This window comes from Gracilinanus agilis, chromosome 5, assembly GCF_016433145.1.
Source record: "Gracilinanus agilis isolate LMUSP501 chromosome 5, AgileGrace, whole genome shotgun sequence".
NCBI classification, from domain to species: domain Eukaryota; kingdom Metazoa; phylum Chordata; class Mammalia; order Didelphimorphia; family Didelphidae; genus Gracilinanus; species Gracilinanus agilis.
The window spans coordinates 284,515,900-284,541,743 of record NC_058134.1 but is presented as its reverse complement, the minus strand read 5'-3'; the positions used below and the strand labels follow the sequence as shown (position 1 = coordinate 284,541,743).

The window sequence follows — 25,844 nt, the reverse complement described above, 5'->3', positions numbered from 1 at the left end:
CAATTTGAGAATCATTGGTCTTCCAGAAAAAGCAGAAATTAATAGAAACTTGGACTCCATACTTAAAGAAATTATTCAGCAAAATTGCCCTGAAGTCCTACAACAAGAGGGCAATATAGACATTGAAAGGATGCATAGATCACCCTCTACACTGGACCCAGAAAAGTCAACTCCCAGGAATATAATAGCCAAATTCAAGAGCTTTCAAGTGAAAGAAAAAATCTTACAAGAAGCCAGAAAGAGACAATTCAAATATCAAGGAGTACCAATCAGAATCACACAGGATCTGGCAGCCTCCATGCTAAAAGACGGCAAGGCTTGGAATATGATATTCAGAAAGGCAAGAGAGCTGGGTCTTCAGCCACGGATCAACTACCCATTGAAACTGACTATATACTTCCAGGGGAAAGTATGGGCATTTAACAAAATTGAAGATTTCCAAGTTTTTGCACAAAAGAGACCAGGACTAAATGGAAAGTTTGATATCCGACCATAAAAATCAAGAGAAACATGAAAAGGTAAATAAGAAACAGAGAGAAAAGGAAGAAAACTCATAATTTTTAAATTTGCCTTTTTAAGGGCCTCAGTAAGATCTAATTATCTGTATTCCTATGTGGAGAAATGCCATGTATAATTCTCTGTAGTGAACTCTATTCACTATTATAGCAACCAGAAGAATAATTCATAGGGAGAGAACAGGATACTAAATGGTCTAAGATGACATGGGAGGTGGGAAAGAGGGAGGGGGGAATAGTAGGGGACACCAAGAGAAATCTGAGTAAATAAGAAAAATAGGATATTCTATTATACACAAAGAGGGCATGGGAAGGGGAGGGGATGAATACTATTATAAGAAGGAGAGGAAGAGAGCATTAAGAGGTAATAATCAAACCTTACGCTTAGTGTAATCAACCCAGAGAGGGAAGAGTAGCTTTATTATCCATTGGGATAAAAAACTCTATCTGACACTACTGAGAAAGTCAGAAGGGATAAACCAAGGGGAGCAGGGGTGTGGGGAGGTCAAAAAAGGGAGGGGAGGAGAAGGGGGAGGGAATTCAATAGGCTTTTAAAAACAAAAAGAGGGGAATAACAAGGGAGGGGGCAGAAAGGGAAGTGAATCAAGGGAGGGGATAAGGGATACCAGCTCAAAGCAAACCACTGGTTTAAAAGAAAATAGTGTAAGAAGAAGGGGTGGGTCTTAGGGAGAATACAAAAATGTCAGTGAATGAACAACTGATAATTATAATTCTGAATGTGAATGGGATGAACTTACTCATAAAATGGAAGCAAATAGCAGAGTGGATCAGAAACCAAAATCCTACCATATGTTGTCTACAAGAAACACATATGAGGTGGGTAGACATACACAAGTTTAATGTTAAGGGCTTGAGTAAAATCTTTTGGGCATCAAATGAGAAAAAGAAGGCAGGAGTGACTATTACAATTAATGACAAAGCCAAAGTAAAAATAGATATGATTAAAAAAGACAGGGAAGGACATTACATCCTGATTAAAGGCAGTATAAACAATGAAGAAATAACACTGCTCAATATATATGCACCAAGTGGCATAGCATCCAAATTGATAAAGGAGAAACTGGCAGAGTTCAAGAAGGAAATAGATAGCAAAACCATAATAGTGGGAGATCTAAATATTCCTCTTTCAGATCTAGATAAATCAAACCAAAAAATAAATAAGAAAGAGGTAAGAGAGGTGAATGAAGTCCTAGAAAAATTAGATCTAATTGATATGTGGAGAAAAATAAATAGGGACAAAAAGGAAAACACCTTCTTTTCAGCTGCACATGGTACATTCACAAAGATTGACCACATAATCGGGCATAGAATCATTGCAAACAAATGCAAAAGAGCAGATATAATAAATGTAACCTTCTCAGATCATAATGCAATAAAAATAATAATGAGTAAGGGCACTTGGACAGGAAAATCAAAAACCAATTGGAAATTAAACAATATGATTCTCCAAAACCAATTTGTCAAAGAAGAAATCATAGAAACAATCAACAATTTCATTGAACAGAATGACAATGATGAGACATCCTACCAAAATCTGTGGGATGCAGCCAAGGCAGTACTCAGGGGGAAATTTATATCCTTGAGTGCATATATTAACAAATTAAGGTGGGCAGAGATTAATGAATTGGGTATGCAACTCAAAAAATTAGAAAGCGAGCAAATTAAAAACCCCCAGATGAAAACTAAATTAGAAATACTAAGAATCAAGGGAGAAATTTATAAAATCAAAAGTAAAAGAACTATTGAATTAATAAATAAGACTAGAAGCTGGTATTTTGAAAAAACAGATAAAATAGACAAAGTACTGGTCAATCTAATTAAAAAAAGGAAAGAAGAAAACCAAATTGACAGTATTAAAATGAAAAGAGAGACCTCACCTCTAATAAAGAGGAAATTAAGGCAATCATTAAAAACCATTTCACCCAATTATATGTCAACAAATATAACAATTTAGGAGATATGGATGAATATCTACAAAAAATAAAAATTGCCTAGATTAACAGCAGAAGAAATAGAATACCTAAATAATCCCATATCAGAAATAGAAATTGAACAAGCCATCAAAAAACTCCCTAAGAAAAAATCACCAGGATCTGATGGATTCACAAGTGAATTCTATCAGACATTCAAAGAGCAACTAATCCCAATACTGTACAAATTATTTGATATGATAAGCAAAGAAGGAGTCCTACCAAATTCCTTTTATGACACAAATATGGTACTGATCCCAAAGCCAGGTAGACCAAAAACAGAGAAAGAAAACTATAGATCAATCTCCCTAATGAACATAGATGCAAAAATCTTAAATAGAATACAAGCAAAGAGATTCCAGCAAGTAATTAAGAAGATCATCCACCATGATCAGGTGGGATTAATACCTGGAATGCAAGGATGGTTCAACATTAGGAAAATCATCCACATAATTGACCATATCAACAGTCTAACAAACAAAAACCACATGATTATCTCAATAGATGCTGAAAAAGCCTTTGACAAAATACAGCATCCATTCCTATTGAAAACATTGAAAAGTATATGAATAGAAGGACCTTTCCTAAAAAGAATAAACAGTATATACCTAAAACCATCAACAAGCATACAACAAGCATGTAATGGGGATAAATTAGAAGCCTTCCTAATAAGATCAGGAGTGAAATAAGGATGCCCATTATCACCTCTACTATTCAACATAGTACTAGAAACACTAGCAGTAGCAATTAGAGAAGAAAAAGAAATTGAAGGTATCAAAATAGGCAATGAGGAGACTAAGCTATCACTCTTTGCAGATGATATGATGGTATACTTAAAACATCCTAGAGAATCAACTAAGAAGCTGGTAGAAATAATCAACAACTTTAGCAAAGTTGCAGGATACAAAATAAATGCACATAAATCATCAGCATTTCTATATATTTCCAACACATTAGAGCAGCAAGAGGTAGAAAGAGAAACACCGTTTAAAATCACCCTAGACAATATAAAATACTTGGGAATCTATCTACCAAAACAAACACAGCAATTATATGAAAACAACTACAAAACACTTTCCAAACAAATAAAACTGGATCTAAACAATTGGAAAGCCATTAATTGTTCACGGATAGGACGAGCTAACATAATAAAAATGAACATTCTACCCAAATTAATTTATCTATTTAGCGCCATACCTATCAAACTACCAAAAAACTTCTTTACTGAATTAGGAAAAACTATAAAAAACTTCATATGCAATAACAAAAGATCAAGAATATCAAGGGAAATAATGAAAAAAATGTGAAGAAAGGGGGCCTAGCAGTACGAGATATTAAACTATACTATAAAGCAACAGTCATTAAAACAATATGGTACTAGCTAAGAGATAGAAGGGAGGATCAGTGGAATAGACTTGGGATTAATGACATCAGCAAGACAGTGTATGATAAACCCAAAGAGCCCAACTTTTGGGACATGAATCCACTATTTGACAAAAACTGCTGGGAAATTTGGAAAACAATATGGGAGAGATTAGGTTTAGATCAACATCTGACACCCTACACCAAGATAAATTCAGAATGGGTGAATGAATGACTTGAATATAAAGAGGGAAACTATAAATAAGTTAAGTGAACACAAAATTGTATACCTGTCAGATCTCCGGGAAAGGAAAGATTTTAAAACCAAGCAAGAGTTAGAGAAAATTACAAAATGTTAATTAAATAGTTTTGATTATATTAAGCTAAAAAGCTTTTGTACAAACAAAAACAATGCAGTCAAAATCAGAAGGGAAACAACAAATTGGGAAAAAATCTTTATAACGAAAAACTCTGACAGGGGTCTAATTACTCAAATATACAAGGAGTTAAAGCAATTGTATAAAAAATCAAGCCATTCCCCAATTGATAAATGGGCAAGAGACATGAATAGGCAATTTTCAAGTTAAGAAATCAAAAGTATCAATAAGCACATGAGAAAGTGCTCTAAATCTCTAATAATTAGAGAAATGCAAATCAAAACAACTCTGAGGTACCACTTCACACCTAGCAGATTGGCTAAAATGAAAGAAGGGGAGAGTAATGGATGTTGGAGGGGATGTGGTAAAATTGGGACATTAATGCATTGCTGGTGGAGTTGTGAACTGATCCAACCATTCTGGCTGGCAATTTGGAACTCTGCTCAAAGGGCTATAAAAGAATGCCTGCCCTTTGATCCAGCCATACCATTGTTGGGTTTGTACCCCAAAGAGATCATAGATAAACAGACTTGTATGAAAATATTTATACCTGCACTTTTTGTGGTGGCAAAGAACTGGAAAAGGAGGGTATGCCCTTCAATTGGGGAATGTCTGAACAAACTGTGGTATATTCTGGTGATGGAATACTATTGCGCTCAAAGGAATAATAAACTGGAGGAATTCTGTGTGAACTGGAAAGACCTCCAGGAACTGATGCAGAGAGAAAGGAGCAGAACCAGAAGAACATTGTACACAGAGACTGATATACTATGGTAAAAATCGAATACAATGGACTTCTGTACCAGTAGAAAGCAATGACACAGGATAGCTCTGAGGGATTTATGGTAAAGAACGCTACCCACATTCAGAGGAAGAACTACAGGAGAGGAAACATATAAGAAAAACAAATGCTTGAACGCATGGGCTGAGGAGAACATGATTAGGGATGTGGACTCGATACTACCACACCTATGCAAATATCAACAATTTGGAAATAGGTCTTGAACAAGGACACATGTTAAAACCAGTGGAAATGTGCATTGGCTATGGGTAGAGGGACAGCGGGGGGCGAAGGGGAAAGTTGGAGCTTGAATCATGTAACCATGTTTAAAATGAATATTAATAAATGACTTTAAAAAAATAAAAATAAATAAATAAAGTTAGGATGAAATATTCTAACTATAGAATAATGAATAATGACATTAACAAATTGAAGGAAAACCCACAAATACCTTAGGGAAAGCTTGAGATCCAAATAAAATAAAATGAATTTAGATTAAAATTAGGAAATCCAGTAATATCTAAAGATCTAAAACTGCTTAGGAAGGATTGTGTTAATTTAATGTGATCTTTACTGCACCATCTATTTGCATGGCAGAGAAGGAGGACACATCATAGTATCTCAATTCCCTACTCCTCAAAAATACACACTTTGGACATCAACAAAAATAATGGAATCTAGCATAGCATTAAATAAGCAGGAAGAGACAATTGTAGGCCTTAGGACCAATGACTCTTCTGAAAGTTTTTATATTTGTGATAATTTTAACTAGTGGTTCTCTAAATAGAATGTCTCAAAAGTTTTGGCATGGTTGTAATTTAGAGCAAAGAATATCTTATATGCCAAGAATTCTGAGATGCCTATTTTGATAGAGGCAAAAATTGGTCTCAGCATATGAGTAGACTTGACCTTATAGGCAAATCCAAACAAATAATAGACGGAAGAAAGAAGAAACCTGGTCTATTGATGAAAGTAAAAAGTTGTTAACATTAAACTGGACAGACAGTAGGGGAGTAGTGATTAATAGGAGACAATAGAATGTGTTAGAATTCTTATGCACTTTGGTGTCTTGAACTCAGGATTCTTCTATACCTTTGTGACAAATGTGATCCTTTTTACAAAGTCCTTAAAGGCTTGTACAACTTGTTTGTTCCTCAGGGTATAAATAAAGGGGTTCATCACAGGGGCAACTGAGGTCACAAGTATTGACACCACCTTATTCAAATCCAGCTGTTCCTTCCCAAGAGGTTTGATGTAGATGAAGATACAGGTGTCATAAGTCATGGAGACAACAAACATGTGGGAGGAAGAGGTAGAAAAGGCCTTTTTCCTTTGCTGGACAGAGGGAAATCTCATAATAGTCTTGATAATGTAGGCATAAGATATAATGACTAAGAGTAATGTAATAATGAGCATCAAGACAGCACAGATTATAACCAACTTTTCTGTAAGTTTTGTATCAGAACATGAGATCTTCAGAATTGGGGATGTATCACAGCCAAAATGATCAATGACATTGGAGTCACAGAATTCCAACTGGAGGCCCATCAGTAGTGGTGGGAGGATGGTCCAGCTACCCAAGAACTCAGCAGGAGCTGATTACAGACTTTGCTGCTCATGAAAGTTGTGTAATACAGAGGTTTGCAGTTGGCCATATAGTGGTCATAAGACATGGCTGACAAAAGGAAAAATTCTGTTGACCTAAGGAGTATGCCAAAAAATAAAAATCAAAAAATATACAGCTTAGAACTAGTGAAAGGCTTTTTTACCCAAAAATGAGATTCATTTCCTGTTAAGCTTTTGCATGAACTGTGAGTGTAAATGGGTGTTACAAAATAGCAGATTCACAATGCACATTCAAATAAAGTACCATAATTTCTAATAACACATTTTAAAACAATAATAAGCAACCCATTATTATAATCACTTGCTATGATGCTTTAAAAAATCATATACTTGTCACAAATTCAACAGGTGTAGTAAACTTTGGCTAAGAACAACAAACTCTGTTACTGCCTCCATAGCAATTGTGGGGCAGAACCTAAAAAAAAAACCTCTGATTTAAAAAAAAAAAACCTTCTGGGTCTAAATTATCCTTAAGAATTCTAGATCCTTCTGATAAAAGCAGGCTAAAACATAGAGACTAACATCAAGCATACAGAAGCTTTTCTGGCTTCCTGTTTAAAAAAATATATATACACATATATATGACAACAATTCTTCACAATAAAATATATAAACCCTTTTCCTTTTAGACAACAATTCTTGAAAATAAATATATAAAAACCTTATCATTTATACAGAAGGGACTAGGATCTAAAGTAAAATTTAAAACCTGTTATAAAATTAAAATTTAAATTCTCAAGGCATCAAAATCTCCAAGCTTCTATACATAATTATCAAGATAGAATAAAAACTTAGGACATGTACTGCTATAGATGAGAAGGCAAATCCAGTATACATAAGGCAATTTACAACTTTAAAATGCGTAAGATGTTCATAAATGGTACTGAGAGCACCATTGTTTTGATACAGTAAAAAAAATGAAACCTTAAATAAATTAGGAAATACAATATGAGTAACAGATAATAAGCTATACAATCAAAAACCTTTTTCACTAGTTCTAATAGATTTTGTTTACTATTTGGGAGTTACAATAAAATCATAAACAGAATTAATCTAGCAGCCAAAACTTCATTAGCGTAAAATGATTCAGTGCAACAGGAAAATCAACAAAAATGACAAAATCCACAAAACTAATCAGCAAAATACAGTAAGAAACAGAGACTTCTTAAACAGAAATAAAACCCATTCAGTTCTGAGGTTTTAAAGTCCACCTCTGGTTCAATTCAATGTCCTTATAACCAGGCTCTGCTCTGAGCTTAAGGGATATATAGTTCAAAGTCCTGAGCAGGTATGGGGGTGAATTTCTTCCCCTGAGTTTTGAAATAGACCATGTGGCCTGTTTGAAGAGTAAATGCTACACTAGCTGAGCTAGGGAAAAGCTTAGGTGTGGAGATCCACATGAAGGGCTTGTGGGGGAGGGGTACCTAAAGAACCACGTGGAGGGTGATTGGGGTAAAAGTTCCTTTCAAGTTAAAAGTCATTAATGTCTATGAGAAAACAGGGCTGGGGTCTCAGGAGTCAGCAGCAGGCAGGATCAGTAGAAGCAGAATTCAAACTTCGGAGTAGATGGGAGGTCAGCAACAGCAGAAGCAGAGGCCAAGTTAAGGAAAATCAGAAGCGGCCACAAGTCAGGAGCTGCAGGGCAGTAGTAGAAGCGTGGCTGGCAGGAACTATTAGCAAAAATTAAGACCAGGCCCTGGGCACTGGGCAAAAGAACTAGCAGCCCAGAGGCATTTAAAGCCATTTTTCACTTTCCCTGAAAAGCAGCCTCGAGGCTGGGAGAATAGGGAGAATATCAAAAGCAAAAAAGAGTAGGTCTGAGGCTCTGGGAAGGATTTTATCTGAAAAATTGAGAGTCACGTTTATCACATGGTTCACCAAATTGTTATTTTTTAAAATGATAAAGCCTTATATTATGAGGATAACTAATATTTTATTTTGGCCCATGTTGGTAGAATAAAATCGACCATGCACCTGTAAAAATTTCAAATTGCCTCCTCAGCCATTACATTAAGTACCTTACCTAATTTTTTCTACACCTGTAGCAAAAACAAACAAACAAACAAACAAACAAAAAAACGCCTCCAATGACCCCAGGAGTCTTATATCATTCTCTTACATCATCACACTTCCTGTTTGCCTCCATTTTTACAAGAGGAATCATGGAAAATGTAGCTTCCAAAGTCCCCTAAATGTCCACAGGAAGTTTATCATTTAAAGCTCAAATGAGCCCCAAAATACCTCTAAATGGAACCCCCTAAAATTCCAAATAACACAATTTTCTTGAATGAGCTTTTGTATCTCCTTTCCCACTTGGTCAATTCTATTTTTTCAGAAGTTCTTTTCCTCAGGGAATAAAAATTCCCTTTTCTTCCATATGGCCTATTCTGCCTTTCTAGAAGTTCTCCTTGGTGCTTTTTTATACATCTTTTTCCATCTGGTCAATTTTACTTTTTAAGAATATCTTTTCTTCAGTGAGTTCTTTTGCCTAATCCTTTACTGTTTTCTTCAGTATTTTCTTGTGCCTGCTTCACCAAGGTGTTGACTTTTTCATGATTTTCCTCTATATAATTTCTTTTTCTATTTTTTTTCTATCTCTCTTATTTTATTTTTAAAAATCTTTTTTTCAACTCCTAAATTTGTGAGGAGGAGAGGTGCTTGAGAGCAATTCATATTTTCTTAGAGGCTTTGGATAAAGTAGTGCTAACTTTATTGTTTCCTGGGTTTGTGCTTTTGCCTTTTCTGTAACCAAAATAACTTTCTATGTTGAGTTTCTTTTTTTGTTGCTTTCTCATTTCCCTGTCTTTTTCTTTACTTTTAACTTTTAAAAACCATTAAAGTTGGACTCTATAACTGTGGTGAAGCTTTTCCAAGCTTCAAGTTATTTGAATAGCTGCTTTTAGAGATAGTTCTGTGGATATATGTGCTTTCAGTTCTTCCAAAGTGGTATGATGTTAGGAAAAGTGTGTTATCACGTTCTGGGCCTATGCTCTGGTCTGTGACTAAACATAAGCACTCTCTTCTACCTTGAAACTGTGCAAAGGTCCTCTGCTCCTCTATGGCCACAAGTATTAGAGTGTGGTAGTGTTCATCTTCTTCCCAAGACTCTGAGTCTGAACTATAATCTGAATCTGTGTTTGGGCAATGCAAAAAGTCTTATGCTTACTGTCAGGAAAGGGACCCTGGTTTTCTCCTTCTGAGAAGTTATTTGATCCCACTTACCATATGTGGCTGAGAGCTCCAGAAGCCTTTACAGATGATTCATCCCTGACCAAGTTCTTTTGCAGTAATGGCACTTGCCTTTGTGTGTTGTTTTGCATTCCACTTCAATCCCAGCACAACATATTATTGTACAATATTGCTATTACTATGCACAATATTTTACTGGTTCTGTTCATTTCACTTTGCATAAGTTAATATAATTCTTTTCAGGATTTTTTTTTCTAAAATCATTCTATTCATTTCATATAGCACAATGGCATTCCATTACACTCATATGCCACAACTTGTTTAACCATTCCCCAATTGATGGATTTCTCCTCAATTTCCTATTCTTTTCCACAACAAAAAGGAGCTACTATAATTTTTTTTTGTACAAATAGGTCCTTTTCCCTTTTTTAAATCTTTTTGTGAATCAGATCTAGTAGTAGTATTACTGGATCAAGGGGCATGAATAGTTTTAATACCCTTTGGGCATAGTTCCAAATTACTCTTCAGAATGTTTGGATCAGTTTACAAGTCCACTGATGGTATATTAGAATCCCAATTTTCTCACATTTCTTCCAACATTTATCATATTCCTTTTCTGTCATATTGGCCAATCTGATAGGTGTAAGGTGTTACCTCAGAGGTTGTTTCAATTTGTATCTCTCTAATCAATAGTGATTAAAAGTATTTTTCATATGATTATTGATAGATTTGATTTTTTCATCTGAAAACTGAATGTTTATTTACTTTTATTATTTTTCAATTTGGAAACAACTTGTATTCTTTTAAGTTTAACTCAGTTCCCTATATATATTTAAGAAATGAGGCCTTTATCATTGACAATTACTGTAAGAAAACTTCCCCATATTTCTACTCTCATCCTAATATTGATTTTGTTTGTGCAAAAACTTAATAATTTGATATAATCAAAATTATCTATTTTATATCTTGTAATGCTCTTTATCTTTTCTTTGGCCATAAATTCTTCCTTTATCCATAGGTGTGACTGGAAAACTATTCTCTGCTCCACTAATTTGCTTATGGTCTTTGCCTTTATGTCTAAATCTTGTACCCACTTTGATTTTATATTTGTATGTGGTGTGAGATACTGTTCTATACCCAGCATTTGACATATTATTTTCCAATTTTTTTTAAACCCTTACCTTCCACCTTAGAATCAATACTACATATTAGTTCCAAGTCAGAAGAGTAGGAAAGGTTAGGCAATGGGGGTTAAGATTTGCCCAGGGTCACACAGTTGGGAAATGTCTGAGGCCAGTTTTGAACCCAGGACCTCCTGTCTCTAGGCGTGGCTCTCAATCCACTGAGCTACCCAGCTGCCTCCTTGTTTTCCAATTTTGCCAGCAGTTTTTATGAAAAAGTGTGTACTTGTCTCAAAAGCTTATATTTTGGGATTTATCAAACATTAAATTACTATGGTCATTTGCTACTCTATCTCCTGTACCTAATCTATTCCACTCTTCCATGACTCTATCTCTTAGGCAATATGATGATTAGGTTTTGATGATTACTAGTTTATGATTACTTTCTAGCATAGTTTGTATGAACATTACATTAGAGTGATTACTTTATAGTTTGTAGTACAATTTGAGAGCTGGTACAGTCAGGTCACCCTACTTAATAAGTTTTTTCATTACATCTCTTGATATTATTGACCATTTGTTCTTCCAGATGAATTCTGTGATTTTTTATAAGCTGTTAAAATTATGTTTTTGTAATTTGATTTGTATGGCATTGAGTAATTTGGTTAAAACTGTCTTTTTTATTCTGTTGGCTTAGCCTGCCCATGAGCAATAATGTTTTTTCTAATTGTTTAGAGCTGACTTTAGTTTTGTGAAAAAATATTTTGTAATTGTGTTCATATACTTCATGGGTTTGTCTTGGCAGGTAGAATCCCAGGTATTTTTTTAAAATTTAATTAATTTAGAATATTTTTCCATGACTACATGATTCATGTTCTTTCCCTCTTCTCTTCCCTCCCCCATCCTGGAGCAGAGGAGCAGTTCCACTGGGTTTCACATGTATCATTTATCAAAATCTATTTCCATATTATCAACATTTGCAATAGAGTGCTCATTTAAGGTCAACATCCCCAATCATATCCCCATTAAACTATGTGTTCAATCATATGTTATTTTCTTCTGCATTTCTATTTTCACAATTCTTTCTCTGAATGTGGATAGCATTTTTTCTCTTAAGTCCCTCAGAATTGTCCCAGATCATTGCATTGCTGCTAGTAGAGACATCCATTGCATTCAATTGTACCACAGTATATCCGACTCTGTGTATAATGTTCTCCTGGTTCTGCTCCTTTCATTCTGCATCAATTTCTGGAGGTCTTTCCACTTCACATGGAATTGTTCCAGTTCATTATTCCTTTCAGTATAATAGTGTTCCATCACCATCAGATATGTAGTGCAAATAGGGTGCATGTCAGCCCTGCAAAGCCTTAATGCAGGTTTTCTGACAGTTGAAAAAGGGTTTAGAATCTTGAGGAAGTTCAGTTGACCCTGGAGACTCGTGGAGAGTATGAGGGTCAATCTGAGCTCTATCTTTGGATTGAAAACCTGGCCTATATTCTGCAGCTTTTCTCTTAAAAGGTGTTAGCTTAATCATTTCCTTTGAATCTCCTTAACCTCTCTTATTCCCCATCATCATTTCCCCTTCCTGAATTTCTGTGAGTTTTGAAAGGAAGGTACATCTGAATGTTAGTCTTCAAACTAGATAGTTTGTTTTCCCGTAGTCAAATAGGGCTTCCCTTGTTACAAATTATCTCTTTAATTATTGTATCCAACTTTCCTAACCCTATAGTCTACAAAACCTCAGGGCTGATTTAGGCAGGTTCCTAAATCAGTCTCACATTCCTGTCTCCCTCCCCGACCTGAAGCTTTCTCTAGGCAGCTGTTAGAATAACCTTGTAACCCTCCATCCCTTCCAATCAACCCTAAAAATCAATAAACCCTGTTGGTTCACTTAATCAAACCTTTGGCTAATTCATTAGTTGATCGATAAGAGAGGGAGAAGGAATAATTTCTCTCTGGGTTTTGAGGGAAGCTGGAGGCATCCATTTTGGAGGAAGTGTAATTTCAATACTTCCTCTAGTCTCTTCCTTGATGAACCTGAGAAACTGACTAGAAAGCCCTCTAGTCAGTTTCAAGTCTTTCTTGGCTGGCCCCAACCTTTGTATGTAAAAGTGCCCTTCCTATCTGAAGGGCTCAGTCTGATCCCTGTAGTGTCTCTGTCTCAAATCTGTGTCCCAGTCTGTGTTTCCCAGGCAGTAACTATTTGCCCAAAGTATCTCATCCTATCCCTTACAACTCCTTATACCTCTGTGTTTATATTCCCCAAACTCAGTCATTCCCTTAACTCCCCTACCATCTCAGTCTAGTACCTTCACCATTGTACCTTCCTTATCCACTTTACTGCCTTAGGGATCCACAAAACCCTATCCACTGTGCCTTATCCCCTATTCACTCTACCTTTAGTCCCTTACTTGCCTTATTCCCTATTGCAATCTTACCTTGCCTTAATTTCCTTATTACCTCCAGCCCTTTGGTCTCATATCACCTTATTGCCTATTCCCTTATTACATCCCTTTCTAAATTCCCTTATTACATATTGCCTTATTCCCCTATTACAGATACCAAAATTTGTTTAGCCAGTCCCCAATCAATGGACATCCCCTCATTTTCCAATTTTTTGCCACCACAAAGAGTGCAGCTATAAATATTTTTGTGCATGTATTTTCCCTTATTATCTCTTTGGGATACAAACTCAGCAGCAGTGGTATAGCTGGATCAAAGGTAGGAAGTCTTTTAAAGCCCCTTGGGCATAATTCCAAATTGCCTTGAAGAATGGTTGGATCAATTCACAGTTCCACCAACAATGCATGTGTCCCAATTTGGTCACATTCCCCTCCAGCATTTATTATTTTCCTTTGCTGTTATATTGGCCAATCTGCTAGGTGTGAGGTGGTACCTTGGAGCTGTTTTGATGTGCATTTCTCTAATTGTGAGAGATGTATAACATTTTTGGTGCTTATTGATAAGTTTTGATTTCTTTATCTGAAAAACTGCCTATTCATGTTCTGTGCCCATTTATCAATTGGGGAATGTCTTGATTTTTTGTATAATTGATTTAGCTCCTTATACATTCAAGAAATTGACCTTTGTCAGAGGCTTTTGTTATAAAGATTTTTTCCCAATTTGTTGCTTCTCTTCAAATTTTGTTTCCATTGGTTTTGTTTGTACAAAAACTTTTTAATTTATTGTGATCAAAATTATTCATTTTACATTTTGTAATATTCTCTATCTCTATCGCTTAATTTTTTTCCTTTCCCACAGATCTAAGAGTTATACAAGTCTATGTTCACCTAATTTATTTATAATTTCCTTCTTTATATTTAAGTCATTTACTCATTCTGAATTTATCTTGGTATAGGGTTTGAGATGTTGATTGAAACCTAAGTGGGTTTTTTGTCTCAAAAGCTGGGTTCTTTGGGTTTATCATACATTATATTGCTGAGGTCATTTATCCCAAGTCTATTCCATTGATCCTCCCTTCTGTCTCTTAGCCAGTACCACATTATTTTGATGATAACTGCTTTGAGCAAAGTTTAAGATCTGGTACTGCTAGGCACCCATCCTTCACATTTTTTTATTAATTCCCTTGATATTCTCAATCTTTGGTTCTTCCAGATGAATTTTGTTATAATTTTTTTCTAGTTTAATTAAAAAAAAAGTATCTTGGTAGTTTGGTAGGGATGGCATTGAATAAGTAGATTAATTTGGGTAGGACTGTCATTTTTATTATGTTATCTCATCCTACCCATGAGCAATTAATGTTTTTTCCAATTATTTAGATCTAGTTTTAATTGTGTGGAAAGTGTTTTGTAGTTGTGTTCATGTAATTCCTGTATTTATCTTGGCAAATAGATTCCTAAATATTTTATATTGGCTAGGGTAATTTTAAATGGAATTTCTCTTTCTAACTCTTGCTGCTGAGTTGTGTTGGAAATATATAGAAATGCTGATGATTTATGTGCATTTATTTTGTATCCTACAAGTTTGCTAAATTTGCTAATTATTTCCACTAGCTTTTCAGTTGATTCTCTACAATTCTTTAAGTAAACCATCATATCATCTGCAAATAGTGATAGTTTAATCTCCTCACTGCCTACTTTAATCTCTTCAATTTATTTTTCTTCTCTAATTACTATTGCTAGTGTTTCTAGTGCAATGTTAAATATTAGAGGTGATACCAGGCATACTTGCTTCACTCTTGATCTTATTGGGAAGGCTTCTAACTTATCCCCAGTGCATATGATACTTGCTGATAGTTTTAAATATATACTCTTTATTATTTTTAGGAAAGGTCCATCTATTCCTATACTTTCTAGTGTTTTCAATCAGAATGAATGTTATATTTTGTCAGAGGCTTTTTCTGCATCTATTGAGATAATCATATGATTTCTGTTCATTTGGTTGTTGATATGGTCAATTTTATGAATGGTTTTCCTAATATGAATCCATCCTTGCATTCCTGGTATAAATCCCACCTGATCATAGTGAATAATCCTCATAAAAACTGGCTGGAGTATTTTTGCTAGTATTCTATTTAAGATTTTTGCATCTATGTTCATTATCAAGATTGGTCCAGAGTTTTCTTTCTCTGTTTTTGGTCTGCCTGGCTTTGGAATCAGTACCATATTTGGTCATAAAAGGAATTTGGCAAAATTCCTTCTTTAGTTATTTTGTCAAATTGTTTGCATAGTATTGGGATTAGTTATTCTTTAAATGTTTCATAAAATTCACTTGTGAATCCATCTGACCTGACTCCTAGGTATTTTATATGATCCCCAGTAACTTTAAATGGAATTTTTCTTTCTATCTCTTGCTGATGGCCTTTTCGTTAACATACAGAAATGCTAGTGTCTAATGTGGCTTTATTTTATATCCTTCAACTTCACTAGATTTGTTAATTATTTCCATTAGTTTTGTACTTGATTTTCTATGTTTCTCTGAATCATATCACCTACAAAGACTGACAGTTTTGTTTCCTCTTTGTTATTTCAGTTCCTTTTATTTCTTTTCTTTCCTTCTCTTATTGCTTCAGCTAGACTTTCTAGCACAATAGTGAATAATAGTGGTGATAATGGGCATTCATTATCTCTAACTCTGATCTTACTGAGAAGGTTCCCAGCTTATCTCTATTATAAATAATACTTGTTAATGGTTTTCAATGGCTACTACTTATCTTTATAAGGAAAGCTCCATTTATTCCTTATGCTTACTAGTTTGTTTTTCAATAGATATAGGTATTGTATTTTGCCAAAGGTTTTCTTTTTAGCTATTAAGATAATCCTGTGATTTATGTTGGTTCTATTATTGATATGCCCAATTATCCTAGTAGTTTTCTTAATATTGAGCGAGTCCCATGATCTTATTATAAATCTCATCTGGTCATGGTGTATGATCCTTTTGATATATTGCTATAAAATCCTTACTAGTATTTTATTTTAAATTTTTGCATCAATACTCATTAGAAAAATCAGTGTAGTTTTCTTTCTCTGTTTTTGCAGAGTTAAGATAGCAGCAACATAATTGTTTTTTTTTAATCTCATAATTTTACTCCAGATATTCTGCTCTCCCCAAACTGAACTGTTTTCTCTCCTCCAACACATTTTTTATTCCTTCTTCTATATATAACTCACAGTGTTACCTATACTTGGAACAGTGGAACTTCCCCCTCTTCATTTATTAAATATATAACTATTTTTTTTAAATTTTGAACCTAATGATCAACAAATACAAACATTTCATAAATAGATGTAGCAAAGGTTGACTCCCACATGTTGCATGGAAAAGTCAGTGTATGGTTCAAAAGTAGTCATAATATATATATATCTCTAACCTCTTCTTCCCCTACTCTTATCTAAGGGAGAGTATTTCATGCTAGCAGAGGCAGTAGGTTGTTTGGACCATAAGCTTTACCATTCTGCTCTCCTCAGAGAAAGAGGTCAGTGAGCTCCCTTCAAAAGTATTAGTTATGGGGAAGTAGTTTTCAGGTTTAAGCTTAATTTCTAGTTGCTATTTATTAATGGCAAAAAGAGGAAACCAAACTCTATATCTAAGCCTTGACCCCTTTTCCAGTCAATTTTACTTCCACAATGAGCCTGCATTTGCATGAAGTAGCAAAAAAAAAACATTTATCCAAATTGTGGCAAAAAGAAATAACCTAAATATATCTAGGAGAATATAGAATAGATAATACACAGTTAAGCAGTGATGTAACTCTGTCTTTGAAAGCCAGGCAATTAATCTAAACCAAAAAAGAAAGAGGCAAGGAGGGTGACAGAGACAGAGAGAGAGACAGAGATACATAGAGAGATTCCTAGATCTCATCCGAGGAGAAGTTTCTGAAAGTCTTTCAAGTAGCAAGGCAGAAACAGAGATATGACAGAGACTGCTGGCTTTTTTTCATGTCAACTCCATCTAAAAATCTTTTTCCATAAGAAACCTGAAGGTGAAGGAGGGAGGAGGAGTGTTTTCTTCTTCCCAATTCAGTTCATGGCATCTATGCTGTAGGTGAACTGTGACCTTCACCCTCTGTACTGTAGAAGGAAAGAATGCATAGGAATGAGAGAAACTGTCCCAGTTTGACCAGTTTTAAATTTTTCTCATGTTTAGAATATTCAGTCAGTCAAAGGAGTCTACTCCTGTGAGTGTGGCAACAAAGTTCAGGAAAGCAAGCTGCTCCCATGAGAGATGATCTGACCATTCCCAATAGAAAATCTCCTCAATGTATATGGGAAAATCAAGTATAGGACTGCTACTATTTCCTCCATCATTAATTATTCTTATGTTTATGCTGCAAAAACTCAGAGACATGATAACAAGTTCAAAGAAGTATATAAAACATTTTAAATAGTCCATCATATTCTACATTATTCCCCACAGAAGGTAAACAACTTTGTGGTACTGCAGGACAGATGCAGGACAAATATCTCACTTTCACTCCACACTTTCATTGTCTAAGCATTTGTCAAGGTCCAGATCTCTAGCACAGTTCCTTCATAGTTCTGTCCACTACTAGATGATACTGGACTACCATGTTGATCTAATTCTCAGATAAAATTGATATTTTGACTAATTGATGTTTCTTAATGGTATGGGTCATCCATATATTCTTGATCTGAGTAACTCTTGCTTGTATTCTCTCATGAATTTTCCACATGGCATCCACACAATGTACTGGGTACCTTCCTCTTATACTCTTGGTATTTCTTGAATATCAGTGAGTCAGGTTGCAGACTGTCCATTCTTTGCTCTAGCTCCAAGAAAGTTCCTGATATAGTAAAATTTTAGATGTAGAGCTAGAAGCTTTTATATTAGAGTCTTTTACCAACTACTCTGTCCTTATTGCCATTAAAAAAACCTAAAAACAAGAATGAAATTCTATAAAGGCACTACCATGCTTGAATTATTTCTAAGCTTTCAAGCAAAAAGGTTTGGGCTTAATCTTCTTAAATGCCGTAAAATCAAAGTTTTAGTCTTAGTCTATTTACTTCCATATCTTTATTTTTTAAAAAAGGTAAAACACTGGGTTCTATTAAACAAGGTAACACTGATGGGGACAATTTGGAAGCTGCCTTATACCTGACCATCATCCACTGATAAGAGTGAGACCCTAAAGTAAAAGTATCTTGAATATAGTGAGGAATGATTTCTGCTCCTTTGGAACTTTCAGCCTCAGGAAACTAGTGAGATACAATAACTACAGTCTTTACTCATGTTGTTCACTTTCTTTTTTATCTTTTTGGCAGTGGAGGTAAAGTCATGTGGTTGTATGCTTGCATTTATTTCATGAAAATTCATTCTCAGGTCAATCTAATGATAAAAGTCACAGTTAAAGTTAAATAAAAGAATGAAAAGGAGTAACTTGATCAGTTGAGGTGAAGGGAAGGGGCCTATGGATGCAAGAGAAAATTGTTCTGAAATGGTGAGTGTCCCAGACAACTTGCAGTAGATTCCATCTTCTGCAATGGATCTTTTGATCCATTACTTCTTAGAAAGAAGGGCAATCTTTTTGAGAGAGTCCTTAAAAGCTTCTACCACTTGTTTGTTTCTCAAGGTATAAATGAAGGGATTCATCACTGGAGCAACTGAGGTTGCAAGAACTGACACCACCTTATTGGCAGCCACCCCTTCTTTTGCAGAGGGTTTGATATAAATGAAGATGCAGCTGCCATATGTGATGGAGACAACAATCATGTGGGAGGAACAAGTGGAAAAGGCCTTTTTCCTTTGCTGGGCAGAGGGGAATTTCAAGATTGTTCTGACAATATATGTGTATGACAGAATCACAGACACTAAGGTGATCATGAGGGTCAATACAGCAAAGACTAAAACAATTCGTTCTATTAATTGTGTGTCTGAGCATGTGATCTCTAGAATGGGAGCTGCATCACAGCCAAAATGATTAATGACATTTGAGTCACAAAATTCCAGTTGAAAACCCAAGCTAAGTGGTGGGATGATTAACATCAATGCAGCCAGCCAGCAGCAAACAACAAGCTGAATGCAGACTCTATTACTCATGATATTCATATAATGCAGTGGCTTGCAGATGGCCACATAGCGATCATAGGACATGGCAGTGAGTAGAAAAAACTCTGCTGCCCCAAAGAGGATGACAAAGAATAACTGGGTGGCACAAGCATTATAAGTCACAGTATTATCCCCAGTTGACATACTGTAAAGGAATCTGGGGATACAAACAGTTGTGAATGAAACTTCTAAGAAGGAGAAATTCCGGAGGAAAAAATACATGGGGGTTTTAAGACGGGGGTCCACCAAGGTGAGAGTGATGATGGTAAGGTTTCCAATTATACTCAAAAGGTAGGTGAGAAACAGAAAAATGAAAAGAAGAACCTGAAGCCGAGGGTCATCTGTCAGTCCCCGCAGGATGAATAATGTTATCCCAGAATGGTTTCTCATCCCTGACTTCTGACGTCTGTCTGATCTGCATGTAAATAAAAGAGAGAGATTGGACCTGCGGAATAAGTCAGGCAGACTTCCAACATGCACCCCTCCACCTCTTACAATGTTAGAAGCATCTTAACCCGACATTTCCCAGACTAAGATTTGAAATGTATTGACACAATTTATAAATAATGGTTGGGATAGAAAATAAATTCGCATAAATCATCAGCATTTCTATATATCACTAATAAAACCCTGCAAGAAGAGATAGTAAGATACCTTATTTAAAATAATCATTGATGACATAAAATACCCAGGAATATGGCTGCCAAGGCAAATCCAGGAACTACATAAACCTAATTATAAAACACACCTTATACAAATAAATTCAGATTTAAGCATATGTTCATAGATAGTAAAAATATAATTTAAATGGCAATTCCACCTAAACTTGTCTATTCATTTGGTGCCATCTCAATTAAATAACCAGAAAATTATTTTATAAACTAGAAAAATAATAACAAAATTCATTTGGAAGAATAAAAGATCAAGGATATCTGAGGAATTAATGAAAAATGTAAAGGAAAGAAATCTAGTAGTACTAGATCTTGAACTGTGTTATAAAGTGATAATTATCACAACTATCTGGTACTGACTAAAAAAATAGAAATGTGGGTCAGTGGAACAGAGTAGATACACACTACAAAGAATTAATTATTTGGTAAAAAATTGTTGGGAATACTAGAAAGCAATCTGGCAGAACCTAGGTACAGACCAATAAATATCTTATGCCATTTACCAAAAAAAAAAAAAAAAGTCAAAATGGATATATGAAGGGAGATACCATTAGTAAATTAGGAACCTATTTCCTAACAAATTTATGGAGAGAAGAATTTATGTATAAATAAATAATGGAGAGAATTTTGAGATATGAATGATAATTTTGATTACATAAAATTGGAATGTTTAAAAAAACAATGTAGCCAAAATTAAAAGGAATGAAGAAAATTAAAGGGGGAAATTTATAGATGGTTTCTCAGATAAAGGTGTCATATTTCAAATATGTAGAAAACTTTGTCAAATTTGTAAGAATATGACTTATTCTTCAATTGACAAATAGTCAAAAGATATGAACAGGCAGTTCTCAGAAGAAGAAATAAAAGATAATAGATATAGATATATATTATACATTGTGTGTATTCATATGTAAAGAGTTCTGAATTATTATTGATTACAGAAATGAAAATTCAAACAACTTTGAGACATCACCACACCTATCAGATTAGCTAAAATGTCAGAAGGAGAAAATGTCAAATGTTGGAGAGGATATGGAAAAATTAGGACAGTAATACATTATCGATGGAATTAGGAATTGATACAACCATTTTATAGAACAATCTGATAAAATAAAAAGAGATAGAAAACTATTTATGTTATCTGGCCTAACAATATCAAAACTAGGTCTGTTCCCAAGGTGACCAGGGAAAAAGGAAAATAACCTCTATGTTCCAAAATATCTACAGTGGTTCTTTGTAGTGGCAAAGAACTGGAAGTTGAGCAGATATCTATTGATTAGGGAATTTTTAAACAAGTTGTATATAATTGTGATGGAATGCTAATACATTGAAAGAAATGATGAGCAGATTGATTAAAACATGGAAAGACTTATGAAATAATGAAGAATGAAATGAGTAGAACTAAAAGAATGTTGTATACAGAAACATCAATATTGTTTAAATAATAAGTATGAATGACTATTCTGATTTACATAAATATTCAAATAAACTATAAAAGGCCTACAAAGGAAGATATCATCCACTTCCAGAGAAAGAACTGATTTGTGGAAGTCTGTTAAAAATATATGTGTATGCACACATATGTGTGTGTGCATGTGTGTGTGTGTGTATGTGTCATGGTGACCTCTAATGCAGGGGAGGGAGGGAGACAGCTTAGATATAACAAAAAAATAAATTAAATTAAAAAAATTTTTAAATAAAATAAGTAAATAATGATGGGAAGAAAATTTCCACAGGAGAAAAAAGGGACTAGGAAATTTTTAGAGTAATTAAAAGGAAGAAATTTTCATATTAAAAAAGTCATGCACATAACACATAATAAGTACATACATATAAATGTTTAATACAAACACAATTTTATATTTTGTATTTGAGAGTAGCATTTGATAATATTTTGGATGGACTTGTAGAATGGAAATCTGGAGACTTCAGTTCCAATCCTGCCTCTGGCCTTTATTACTTTAGTGATCTTCAACAAATTACCCAACTCTTCTTAGAAAATACTGCTTTTGCCCAGTCCTTGACCTTCATTTACTCTAAGATTCTTCTGACCTATGGAAGGTTATTTTCATTAGGACTTAATGATTTGTCTGGCTATTTAAAATGGTTCCCTTTGGCTTCTATAATATATCTACTACTAATTATTATTTTTTAACAAAACAACATGTCTTTTGTTAATAAGACATGCCATTAACACAAAATGTCATAGTGATCTCATCCATTCCTATGGATTTAATTATTATCTATGTCTGTGCTGATAATGCCTAGATCTACATATTTGGCTCTATTCATTCAACTGAGCTCCTCCATTGGTAACTGCCCACTGAACATTTCAAAGGGAATGTCTTATTTGTTGTTCAGTTGTTTCAGTTATTTCTGGCTCTTTGTGATCGCATTCAGGGTTTTCTTGGCAAATATACTGGAGTTATTTGCCGTTTCCTTCTCCAGCTCATTTTAAAGATGAGCAACTGAGGCAAACAGGGTTAAGTAACTTGCCCAGGGTTGTAAGGTCTGAGGCCAAATTCAAACTCAGGGAGATGACTCTTTCTGATTTCAGGCCAGGCCTTCCATTCACTACACCACCTAGCTATCCCAAATGTCCCATTGACATTTCAAATTTTACACATCCAAAACAGAATTCATCATCTTTCCTCAGAAATCCACTCCTCTTCTACAATATCATATTTCTGTCAAGTGAACTATGATCCTTTCAGTCACCCATGTTTGTAAATTCAGTCATACTCAACTTCTATTTCTCATTCAGTTCACATATCCAGGCATTTGACTAATATGTAGATCTCTACATTTCTTACACTGATACCCTACTCTCCTCTCAAATAGCCACAATCCTAATTCAAGATCTCATAACCTCTCACTTGGATCATTACAATAACTTTCTTTAATTGGTCTCTGTTTCATCATTCCCCACAACAATCCATCTTCTATTTAGCTACAAAAGTAATGTTCCAAAAGTGAAGGCCTGGACATATCACCATACTACCCTAAAAACTCCAGTGAGTCCCCATTACCACTAGGATTAAAGAGAAAGTCCTCTGTTGGACATTTAAAGCATTTGATAAACCTTTTCTTAACATATTTCTCCAGTATTCTTTCATTGTACTCTGCATCACACAAACTAAAATCCTTATTACTATCCTTTAAACTTGGTACCCCATTTTCCATCTCTCTTATCTTTGCACTAGTTATCCCCCATGCTTGGAATTCTCTCCTTTTTCACTTCTGCCTTTTGGAATGCCAAGTTTTCATCAAACTTCACAACTCAGGCAACGCTTTTTTATGAAGTTTTCCTGTTCTGCCTACTTGCTAGTATCTTCCCCTACTCCAGATTATCTTGTATATATGGTGTACAGTACTATACATGTGCATATCGTACCCCCTAGCTCTATCATAAGCTGCTTGAGTCAGGGTGGATTTCTCTTCTTGGACAATGCTAGTACAAATAAGTGCTATATAAATTATTTGATTGTCTGAGCAGAGCTATTATTACCTATTTAATACCTGTATCTCACTGCTTCCAAATCTTTTAAAAGTTTATAATCTGTATATTTTGTTCTTCTCAGCAAAGCACCCAGACAAAATTTCCAAATTTATTCATATTTCTTGAAAATAATCATCCTTCTTTCCTCATTCATTCATCACGTTTGGGCTCTGTGTTGTGTTTTTTTTTTACTTTACTCCTCTTCTGGCTTCAGTTTTTAAAGATTGGAAAATGTATCCTTCTTTTTCCTTCACCAAGATTTATCTTTTCAGTTCCATTTTCCCCTCCTCTACATAAGTTTCTGGAACTCTTAATTTGCAAAAATCTCCCCAAGGAACAAACAGCACATTTTTGCCTATAGTGAATATAAGAAATATATATATGTATGTATGTTCATAAGGGGAAAAAACTGCTAAGGAGGAGAAAACTCTTTAGTCTCTTCCAAGCTCCTTTTCTGTATCTGCCTGCCTGATCTTCATGAGTCCCCTTGCTTCTGATGCCTAGATTGCTGAAGTTGATTCCTGGCTGTGTAGGATGACTACTATATCCTACCTCTGAGTGGCTCTTCCTACACTCCTTTACTGAAAACTCAGCTAATAATTTGTCTCATTTGCTAATGAGGTCTTTCAGCTATTTGTCTTATTGGTTAACTTCAGATAAATAAATTTGCATTAAGGTGTTAATGGTAATGGTTAAAAGGAATTTTGCCTTCAACAAAGGAATGAATGACTAATGGTAAGATTTCAGACTCCTGAGAAAAGGCTGAGCTATGGGCCCTTTCTGGTACACTTCAAATTCTACCCTTTAGGTTCGTATATATGAGCTACAAAATTTTTTTTTATCCTGGGACTCCATTCTAGGAGCATAGGGCCACAACCAGTAGGCAATGGGACACACAGTCGCTCAGGGTCACCTAGCTGGGAAGTGTCTGAGTCCGGACTTGAACCTAGGACCTTTCGTCTCTAGGCCTGGCTCTCAATCCACCGAGCTAGCCCAGCTGCCCCTACTTTAGGTTGCAGTTTCTTTAGCAGATGTAGTTTTTACAGGGTGGGGTTGCTAGCCCCACGCCCAACCCTCCTCCTTTTTTCATCCGGGTTAGGGACTGTCCTTGGCCCAGGAGTGGTAAGGGTGGGCAGTAGGGGTCAAGTGACTTGCCCAAGGTCACACAGCTGGAAGTGTCCGAGGCCAGACTTGAACCTAGGACCTCCAGTCTCTAGGCCTGGCTCTCAATCCACTGAGCCACTCAGCTACAAATATAATAGGCTTTTATTCAGGTGACAAAGCTAACTGAATTATTCCTGTTGTCATATTTCATATTTTGGGGAGCACCATTTTATGAAAAGTTGCTCCTTAAAAAACCACTAATTAATTACATTGGCAGCTACTCAAATGCTTTCCATCTGTAAAGTGTCTCCAGGGTTCCTGGATAACTGAATGGAAAATGACTTCCCCAGGAGACTGCAATTACTTAGCTGGAGGAATGGTTTTTACTTGGTTACCTTAAAATTTTCCCTAAACAGAGATCTGAGTATTTCCCTGGAGTTTGGAGAAATAGGGTTCTTCTTAAGATGGTTAAAATCGGCTCCCATTATATGTCTAATTTATATAAAGCAATATTGATAGACATCTCAACAGGCAAAGAATTCTGACCCATGTTTATTGGATCAGTGGTTAGCTAAAAAGATGAGAAAGCCATGAAGTAGACACAAAGATACTTCTTGAGTCACCAACTCTCTCTCTTTATGTATCCAATTCATATATCTCTTTTATTAGCTAAATTCTGAAAAATAAATTCACATTTAGGTGATACTGGCTGATGGTATTGTTTAAAGGGGGATTTTTACTTTACCAAGTGAAATGAATAGCTAAGTAGTAAAGATTTCAGACTCCTGAGATAAGCCTGAACTATGGGTCTAACCTGACACCCTTCAAATTATATCCTTAAGGCTAGTTCTAAATTGAACTATAAATAAAATTCACTGACATGCCTCTAAGTCCTAGTCCTGGAGTCAGAGCCACACCCAGAGGATGCATGGGAATGAGGGGAAATGGTTATGATTTCAAGAAAAAGATGTTCTTCTCTCCAGACTAAGCATGTCCAATCTTTTTAACCATTTCTCATGTAGCATAGTCTCCAGGCCTTTTATCAACATTGTAAAACCCACATGGATATTCTTACTTTGACA

The 25,844-nt window shown here is 35.2% G+C and overlaps 1 protein-coding gene and 1 pseudogene across 1 annotated transcript; both read right to left on the bottom strand.

Moving 5' to 3' along the window:
* Nucleotides 1-6,112: 6,112 nt before the first annotated feature.
* LOC123250214 lies at nucleotides 6,113-8,396 on the bottom strand (annotated as a pseudogene).
* A 10,543-nt stretch (nucleotides 8,397-18,939) lies between these two features.
* LOC123248843 (olfactory receptor 6C2-like) lies at nucleotides 18,940-19,878 on the bottom strand. The gene has a single exon (XM_044677731.1). The coding sequence runs from the start codon at nucleotides 19,876-19,878 to the stop codon at nucleotides 18,940-18,942; it is 939 nt and encodes a 312-aa protein (XP_044533666.1).
* Nucleotides 19,879-25,844: the final 5,966 nt, after the last annotated feature.